General features: G+C 45.7%; 1 protein-coding gene across 1 annotated transcript in view; it reads left to right on the plus strand.

The window, feature by feature from the left end:
- LOXHD1 (lipoxygenase homology domains 1) overlaps positions 1-9,936 on the plus strand; it is a 131,811-nt gene that overhangs the window by 120,808 nt on the left and 1,067 nt on the right. Inside the window, 3 exon segments of the mRNA XM_008640947.2 lie at positions 3,757-3,927; positions 5,070-5,208; positions 6,697-6,858. Of these exon segments, the coding sequence (XP_008639169.1) occupies positions 3,757-3,927; positions 5,070-5,208; positions 6,697-6,858 (472 nt within the window).

A 9,936-nucleotide genomic window follows, 5' to 3' on the forward strand; every position in this document is an offset into this window, starting at 1 on the left:
TACATCACACTAAATTATACAGAGTCAAGCAAGCAAAGTGATTCTTTTTTCCCCAAAGCTCTTCTCTTCCTCTAATTACATTTGAAATGTTTTGCATGCTATTGAAAATGTCACTTCCAGCTGCAGACCATTAAGGAGCCTATGTGGCACTGCCATGGGTTTTATTAAGGCAGGTTTGTTGCTGGGGATTTCAATGGCAGCAAAATGAGGCCTGGGGTGAAATACCTTTTGTTACAAATGTTGAACACTTGTTTTGGTGGTCGGGAACCTTTCACAAAGGCGCAGTTCTCACCAAATTATTTTAAAGACCAAGGCTGGCATAATTGGGCAGGAACTACTCAGATATGTGCTGTTTCTTCCCTTCTGCCCTGAAGCACTAATGGAGGTAAATGTAGTGGTCCTGGTTTGTACTGGGTTCACGGCAGAAATTTGTGCAGCTGATGTTTTCCTGAGCCCTTTTTTTCCTGGTACTGTTGTTTGGGGTGCCAACGGGATACTAACAGCTCTGCTTTGGTTTTTCTGCAAGCACCCAAAGCTGAGTGATGGAGCAGCTCTGGCCCTCACAGTGGATCAGGATCAGGGACAGTGTCAAGGGGAAAGGCTGATGAGCCATTTCTGCAGAGATCCTTCAGTTTGTCCTTGCAGCCAGGCTGTGTGAGCAGTGGTCAGGACTTGGGAAATCCTTTCACCCTGCTGCATTCACATCACCTTTCTGGCTCCTCTTCCTCCTTCCTATGCTGCTCTATAAACCAGCTTGGGTTGAGGATTTGGTGACTCTGGGGTTGGAGTTTCCTTTCCTATCATTGCTTAGGTGCTGTCGAGTCTCTGAGCCCATTGCAAAAGTCACAGAGGAACACAAGGGGTAAACGGGATAATAGCCTGAAACCAGGATTTCATGACCTGAAAAGTAGTTCTGCAGACATGATTTGTTCTCCTTCTGCTGACGTGATCCCCAGCACACAGAGCCAGCCCAGCAGAGGGAAAGTCTCACATTTAGACTCTGTGCATCACTGGCCTTTCCATTTTTTTTTTTCTGGACTAACGCAAAAAGGAATTTTATATATATTTTCCCAGTCTGACACAAGAGAAAAACAATACCTTTTCTGGTAGAGCCGGTTGTATTTTTCAAACACAAACCAACCTTTCCATTTCCACATCAGCTTCTAAATGGTTTTTAGTGCTGTGGCAATGAGACCTTTGATGTGACACCCCTCCTGGCACCATGGGACATGGACAGGGTGGGGAGGTATGCTGCTATGGACATATCCAGTACAGCTTTCACCTGGGCTGAGCTATTTCTCCTAGAAATGAAAAGCATTTAGGGATCCTTGTACAGGTCTCTTAATCTAATTTAAGTCACTAACAACTAGGAATGAAAATGAGAAAAAAGGCAAATTCTAGTGAGAGGGAAGAGAAATGTTTGGGGCTTTTTTTGAAGAAGATGGGAAGATATTTAGGGGCAGTTGTACCATTTTTCTAAGACTGTCCATCCAGATCCTTCATTTATGTACTCCTGTGCTGTAAAGAACACCCTGTTGGCATTTTCTTTTCAGTGTTGATTCCTGACAGAGCTCAGCATTTGCTCTTTAAATAGCCCAGAGCTGATAAAAGCATCTTTGTGGGGAGGAGCTGGCTTTGTCCTCAACTCCAACATCTGCAGGAAAGTCAGGTCTGTCCCATCTCTGCCTCTGATAAAAGAGCAGGATTTTTGCTGCAGCTTCTTGGTGGTGTGGCTGCTGGCACCAGGCTGGAGAAGAGGGAGGAGGGTATGTGCACCTCACCCTCTTTTCTGGTACTGCTTAGCAGTGATCCTGACCCCATCATCCTGTTCACTGCTGGCAGCAGGGCTGAGATCAACAATTTATTCCGCCCTGGCCTGCAGTCACTGCTGTCTCTCACTGCAGAAGGAAGGCGTGTTTTCTTTCTTTCATGCTGTACTATTGTCACTGAAGTTTTGATGGAAGCAGAACAGTCTCCTGAATATGCTGCAGAGAGGTTCATTGAACTTAAATGGAAAAGATCCTACCAAAAGATTAACAGTTGACACTGCCAACATGTGTAGAATAAATTTCCAGAACAGCCCCAAAGAGCAAGCTGCTCCAGTTAAATCACAGTGGGAGCCCTGGAGAACTTCACAGAATCATAGAATCACAGAATCTTCAGGTTGAAAGAGATCTTAAAGACAATCGTGTCCCACTCCTGCCATGGGCAGGGACACCTTCCACTATCCGAGGTTGCTCCAAGCCCTGTCCAACCTGGCCTTGAATACTTCCAGGGATCCAGGGGCAGCCACAGCTTCTCTGGGCAACCTGTAAAATTAAAACAGATGGCACCAAGTTCTTCTCACCAGTGTCCAGGGACAGGACAAGAACAAATGGGCTCAAACTGAAATACAGGAAATTCCATGTCAAATAAGAAAAAAAGCTTTTTTTCTCTGCATGGGTAATCAAACTCTGGCACAGGCCACTCAGAGAGGTTGTGGAATCTCCATCCTTGGAGATATTAAAAACCTGGCCACACACAGCCCACTCAACTGCTTCAGCTGAGTCTGCTCTAAGCAAGATGTTCTAGAGATGTTCACAATGATTTTGCAGTTTTTTGCCCCTGAAATTTAAGGGGTAAACGGTGCTGTTGGTTGAGGTCTGTGCTTCATCGTGCACAATTAAATTTCCTAAGTTGGAGAAGGTTCTGGAAGCCAAAGTACAAAACAGCAATGGCTGTGAGGATGGTAAAGAATGGCCAGCACATGTTGTGGAGGCTCACAGTCCACAGGAGAAGGGCAACTTGTTGATGTAACTCAAAAATGTGCCATCATTTTCCAGTCAAGGATAATGAGGATTAATTTTTGCAAACGAAGGCACACGGCAGTGAATTCCTGGAAGAGCAAAAGCTGTTTAATCTCTCCAGGATGTACATAATAAGTGAGCAGAGATGTCTCATCATGAGCATAACCTTTTTTTGTCTGACTAATAGCAGGACTTGTAAGTAAAACTGTCAGAACCTCCCGTCCCCACCGAGGTCAACAAGTGCTCCTGTGATTTTAACAAAGAAATCAGGAAAATGTTCTCAAATGCTGTTTTCTTTGTTTTCAAGTTGCTTTTCCAATGGGGAAAAAAACAAACCAAACAAACGAAGTAGCAAACTAAAAAGGTGCTGTGGCTCCTCAGAAGGCCCCCCTGCTGGAACATCCATCACTTTACTCTGTCCTGTTTTCACATCCAGTCCCAGCACTCATGAATTTGCCCTGGTTGCTTGGCAAGGATAGGTGGTTGCCTTGTATGTGCTGGCTGGCAGGGCCAAAGGAGCAAGTTATACTTTCCCTTCTGACTTCAAATCCAGAGAGGAGACCTTAGAGCCCCTGCCAGTGCTTATAAGATGGGGACAAACATTTTAGCAGGGCAACGGGGGTGGTTTAAAAATAGAAGAGGGTCAATTTAGATTAGATATATAAAGGAAGAAATTTTTTACAGTGAGGGCAGCGAGGGTCTGGCACAGGTTGCCCAGGGAACTTGTGGTTGTCCCAACCCTGGAAGTGTCCAAGGCCAGGTTGGACAGGGCTTGGACCAACCTGGAAGTGGAAGGTGTCCCTGCTTATATCTGGAGCATTGGACTTTAAAGGTGCCTTCCAGCCCGAACCATTCCTTTATTCTACAATTTCTAGCAACTAGCATGGAACTACCAAGGAAAGGTACCTCACCTCCTTACTCAAGCTACATGCAAACAACCAAACCTTTTTTATTTTTGTTACTTTACTAGGAATTGCACCAGGCTGGCACTTGGAATATATTGATGTGATGGACTCTGCCTTGGACAAGACATTTCGCTTCCAGTGTGATCGCTGGCTGGCTAAAGGTGAAGATGATGGGCAGCTCATCAGGGAACTGGCTTGTGCCAATAATGACATCCTGGAACTGAAGGAACGGACTGGTGAGTTTTGAGTGGTTTTGTGTCATTTCCTGAGTGACCTCAGAGGCCATAGGACCACATCTCCTGCAAGCTAAAGGTTTCCATGCAGGCTTTAAGGGTTATTTCATATGCACTTTAGTTCAATAGTGCAGTTCTATGATAAGAAAGAAACAAAACAGGATTTGTAAGGAAGAAAAAGATCTCATTCTAGGTTGAAACCTAAGAGGGGCCCATCTGCAGTGATTCAGTGCATCAGTAAGCCATGAGAACACATGGATATGATCTCATTAGAAGTAATGCGCTTGAGTCTTTGAGGTGGAAAATAAGTTCCGTCCTTAAAGCTTGATAAGTAACATTGCTCCAGCACCCTCTTTCACTCGTTCAGGGCTACCAGCTTAAGTGTCCCAGCTGAACATGACAGCTGAGCTTAACAGCCCATGGTCCTGGATCTGCTCTGGGTAATCCCACTGGGCCCAAGGTAATTACACTGGTATCTGATGTGGTGGGTGATTCAGCCAACAAGAGTTACTTAACCACGCTGATGATAGGCAGAGTCCATCTCAAGAATACTGCACCAGAGCTCTTCTTCAGGAGAATCCTGGAGAGAAAATAATCACATTGCTTCACAGTGAATTTGCTCTGCCCCTGAAAAAAATCAGCCTTGTGAGGGCCATTTTGGGTACTTACAGGCCACCACAGCATCTGAGCACATCGTGTTGGATACATGGACATCCTCACTCTGCTAGGAACAGTGGCACACAAAAAAAAATAGAAGAAAATAGGAGGATTTGGGCTGTTTTTCAGATGAAGTGCTTAGCACAGCATGGAGCTGGACACAGCTTGTTCAAGATGGACTTCAATCATCCTTGTGGGTCACTCCAACTCAGAATATTCTATGATTCTAAGAATAACTCCATCTATTCTTGCTACCTGATTGAGCAGGACTCATATTTTTCATGTATTCTATCCCGAAGCACTTAGAAGTCAAAAGTCCCACAGATTTCAGTGTTTCCACCCTTACTTCACAAATGCTTGCTGTCTTGTGTGCTGTGGTAAATATTAGGAAAAGGGATTTTAAGCAAAGTGACAGCCAAATGAAGAGATCTTGCAGGCCATCTGCTCTTCCTTTTCTTTTTAACGTGTGTGTTAATTATGCTTTAAAGCCTATGAGATTGTCACAGTAACCAGCGACAGAGAGGATGCAGATACAAAGGAAAACATCTGGATCATCCTAGAAGGAAAGATGGGCCGTTCAAAGGAATTCCTTATGGAAAACTCCTCCAAGAAAAGGAGATTTGAAAGGTAGTAAACAGGATGGTGGGCCAGAGGAACTCCCCACCAGTTGTGTGTCCTCCACAAACACCACCTCTTCTCCGGGATGGTTTAGGGAGCAGTGTTTGTGCTATGCTGCTTCTCATCCCCCTTCCAAAAAGCTCGATGGCTTCCCACTTGAATTAAGAGGAAGATGACAAGTGAGTTTCTGGTGGGCAGTCACAGAGTAGGTTTTAGAACAACAAGAAAAATGCATTTGGTGAGAGGAAATGTGGACGTTGCATGTGTGTGTGTGTGTGTGTGTGTGCGTGCATCCTTTTGTATCAGCACATACAAGACCGCAGGGAGGCTGTGTGGTTTTTGGCTGGGAGGAGCAGAAGGAAGCTGGAGGTGGTTTTAGTTCCTTTTCCAGCATCTCACTGGCAGTGGGAATCAGAGAGAAAGTAATAATAGTTGGAGGCTAGATGTTGTCAGAGCTGCTCAGATTTGACTCTGCAGACGGATCTGCGGGGTAAGGCTGCAAGATCACTGTCGCGTGAGGAAAGGCAGGAATCAGCCTCCTGCTGGAGGCACATCCATGGAACATGGGGCATATTCCTTCTCCCACGTGGGACCAAAGTGCTCCAGGTGTGAGCAGGATTTTCTGCTTTGTTTAACGACACAGCACACCCTTAGGAGACAGGGACCTTGTCAAAGTCACAGGCACTCCTGGTGTTGTGTTGCTTTGCAGGGAGGAAAGGTTTTTCTGGTAAAGAAAGGTGAAATTATGGCTCATGTGGAATGTAATATGACTGTCTGAGACATCATGTGAAATATGAAAGACCAGGAGGAGCTTCCTCCTGACCTTGAGCTGATGGTGTCTACGGAGGAGTTAAACATCACTCTTCATGAGTCGCAGTCTGTCCTTGGAGGGAACAAGGGCCAGTCCAAGGAAATAAACCTAACAGATACTCAGGGGACACAACACGGATCCAGTCAACACTTTGACAGAGACCTATCATGCCTGCCCATGACAGCGGTTTGGAACTAGATGGTCTTTAGGGTCCTTTCCAACCCAAACCATGCTGAGATTCTGTGATTTAATTGTTTCTCTGAACTATTTCCAATCCAAGCTTCAGGAAGGGTGGATGAACTAGCAAATTTAAAACAGCTACGGTGGGTAGATGTGTAAGAGATACAGTATCTGTCAAGAATGAATGAATAAGTGCTGGAGGGGAAATTAGTCATTCTTTAGCTTTATCTGTAATGAGGCAAATTGATTTTGTATGTGGAACAGCTCAAGTTTATCCTAGAAAGTCCTAGTGGCAACAATTTAAAGTGTCACCCCTAATCAGAGAAAATACTAAATTTAAATATGGAAATTATACTTTGTGTTGAATGATTGTAGGTTAAATCAAATGACTGTAAATGAAGGCTTATCTTCTCTCTTCCATTGCCATGTGCAAATTACTTAATGTCCATATGAGGCAAGTCACTGGCAGCCTCCAGGATGCTGAAACTGCTCCCTGTTTCCTGTAGGGGAGCAACAGACATATTCCAGTTTCCTTCAAAGAACGTTGGTGATATTGCAGCCATCTGTGTTGGTCACTGCCCAAAAGATGGGAAGAAGTCCTCTGCAAAAGCTGATGTCTTCTGGCATGTCCAGGAGATTACCGTGACAGAGATGGAGCTCTGCAACAAGTAAGTGCCTGCTCATCTGCAAGGAGCTACCTTGGGAGGGCATGGGGGAGCTGAGCAGCTCTGCACACATCCACCTAAAACATTTCAGGCTTAAGAAATAGTAGAAAGTCTTCCTTTCTGATATGCAGTTTAGTGTGTCCCAAATGTCCATATGTGACTTACCTGTGCAATTTCTGAGTTGTTAAAGAGGGTATTTGCATCTGCAGGTGAATTGACTAACAAATTGGCTGGGGTCAATCTCACAGACAGGACAAATTTATGTCTCACCTTATGGAAAATAATCAGAGTGGCTGAAATTCAAGGAGTTAGTAGGGTACTCTCCACAGACTGGTCTTTAGGTAAGTAAGTCTCATGAAGGAGTTCCTAGTAACAAGTTGAGAGTAAGACAAACCCTGACCCTCTGATTCAGAGAAGTTTGGATGAGAGATCCTTCTGGTCTGGTCCAAAACGCCAGGAGTGACTGGAAAGGTCACAGTCATGCAGCTCAAACATACCTGAGCTGTGTGTCAGGTCCTACACACTTTGGCCTGGGCCCCATCTTTGGAAGGGGAGCAGATTCCACAGGGACTGAACAGGAACAGACAGGAGATCTTCCATTTGCAGAACAAACTATACTTCAGCAAAACAATCCACGACATTAATTGTGGACTTCTTCTCTTCTCCATGATATTTCCATTGCTGCTTAAGAATTTAACTACAAGGAGTTCGTTCCAGCTGAGACAATTGGGTGTTTAAGAAGAAATCCTTGAAGAGGCACTTTTTTTTTTTAGAAGCTAAGAGTCTCTCCTAGCAAATTAATCAGCCAGCTGAAGAGCCTTAATAATATTTGCTGAATGAAAACTCAGTCAATTGCATACTAAAACATGTTCTTTTCTCCTGGTGGGGAAAAGCCTGGAACCCTCGAAGTCCAGCTGTGCAATCAGATCCGTGCCCTGAACTCACTGGGAGCATGCTGAAACTGCTGGGACAGTGTGCTGTGAAGGGGCCAAAGGTTTTCTCATAAAGTCCTATATTTTTAGGATTGCTTTAAATTAAAAAGGGTAGCCAGGAGGTACAGGTGAAGTCTGCAGCCTGTCCTTGCACTGGAGCAGGGGTCCAGCTCTGCAGATGCCGCACTTCACTGTGGTGTGTGCTGTGCACATGAACAACTGGAGAGCTTGCACTGTGACAAGTTCTCACTTCAGCTATTACCCAACCCAAATACTCAAAAAACTGACCCAGACAAGCCAAAAACCAAATTAAAAGAGTTACCAGGTTGTTGCAGCAATAGTTTTGAATTACACTGGGATTTGTCCTCTTGGTAGTAGATCTTAGTATGTAAAAAGATTGTATTTTGTTGGGGAAGATGAAACAGGAAAGCCTTATAAATATGATTGCCTGACAAAAGATTTTGGGAATATGAAAACTATAAGCAACATTGAAATGAAAGCCACCTTTGAATTACCAAGTCTTAGTTACTGAACAACTGGAAAACAATGGTATGGCCAACTGAAGGTAATCCCCTCTTGATTGAACAATACCCTCTGCTTGCAGGCAGGTCCAAGGGTCAGAGCAGACCCTACTAGCTCAGCAGAAGGGGTCCAAAGAGTAGTTCGCTCTCTCTCTCTCTTACCCGCTTACTCTCTTGCTCTCTTGGGCCTGCTCAGAGCTGCCAGCTGCAGCTCTGAGCAGTGCCCCTATACCCACGCCCTTTGCAATAAACCGCATGTTCCAAGATCTGCCTATAGAGATCTCTCGTCGTCGTCTGTCCTCGCCGTCCCCAACCGTCCGAACCCACACCCCAAGCTCCTACAGTATTTAAAGATTTTCCTTGCACATTCCAGGGCTACAAAGGTCATCTCTTTTCTTTTTGACCCTTGTGAAAATTGGCAAGCACCATTATACCTCCAGACCACGAGATATTACACAGCTGAGGAAATCAAACTGCGGCATCAGGCATCCTCTCCATCACACTCTCATGCAGTTTTTCTGTCCCCGAGCCTCAAATTTTGCTCCCCCTGGAATTTCTCATCTACAAAGCTTCTTTCCAGGGAATGAGTCCTTCATTTTTGGCTGCAGAAAATGCCAAGAGTATAGGAAGTGCTTAAGAAACACCAAACAGCTGGAGTCACAGTAACCCTTCCTCCAGGTGTTTATTTTACACACATGCTGCACTCCAGCCACATTCCACTCAGGAGGACCTGCTGCAGTTCAGTGAAGGCGGGGTAAGGGGGAAAAGCTCATTTGGAACTGATCTGCATCATTGGAAATGAAATGCATCATTAAAAGCAAAATTCTCCAGCCCCTGGCTGAGTGCCAGGTACGAGGTAATTGATGGATGTGCTCGGTGTTCCCCGCACCTCACCAGAGACAGCACTGCAGAGACAAGGGCAGTCGGCATCTGGTACCTATCACTTCTCTGTTCTGACTTTTTTTTCCCTGCTAAGAATGAGACGGGTGATCTAGAAAGGAAAGGGGAGATTTAAACCTCCTCCATCTTTCCCATTCCTTTTTTATGCCTTTTTTCCTGCCTTAGCTGTGGGTCTGACTGCTTGTCCTGCCTTGGTAACTGGACATGTCATTGCGCAGACTACAGAGGTGACAAGAGCCCCACACTGATCCTTCCCGTGTGCAGTGTGTCTGTACTTGTGTGGGAAGATGTCAGATTTTCCAGTTGCAAAGTCCCATGGTGGCTCTCTTTCTAGAGAGATATTCAAGTGCTGGCATGTATAGGGAAAAGTGATGAAACAGCATTAATATTGGGCAATTTAGTAGAATGCACAGTCCATAACTTGCTGGCTCCATGTTTGTACCAACAGCATGACCACAGCCCCAGGGCAGGGCCCGTCCCCTGTGCTGGCACTGCTGAGGCACCTCCAGTGCTGGGGACAGCTCTGGGCCCCTCAGGACAAGAGAGACATGGAGGGGCTGGAGCGTGTCCAGGGAAGGGAACGGAGCTGGGAAGGGGCTGGAGCCCCAGGAGTGGCTGAGGGAGCTGGGAAAGGGGCTCAGGCTGGAGCAAAGGAGGCTCAGGGGGGACCTTGTGGCTCTGCACAAGTCCCTGACAGGAGGGGGCAGCCGGGGGGGTCGGGCTCTGCT

The sequence above is a fragment of the Corvus brachyrhynchos genome, unplaced genomic scaffold, assembly GCF_000691975.1.
Source record: "Corvus brachyrhynchos isolate BGI_N302 unplaced genomic scaffold, ASM69197v1 scaffold8, whole genome shotgun sequence".
Taxonomy (NCBI): Eukaryota; Metazoa; Chordata; class Aves; order Passeriformes; family Corvidae; genus Corvus; species Corvus brachyrhynchos.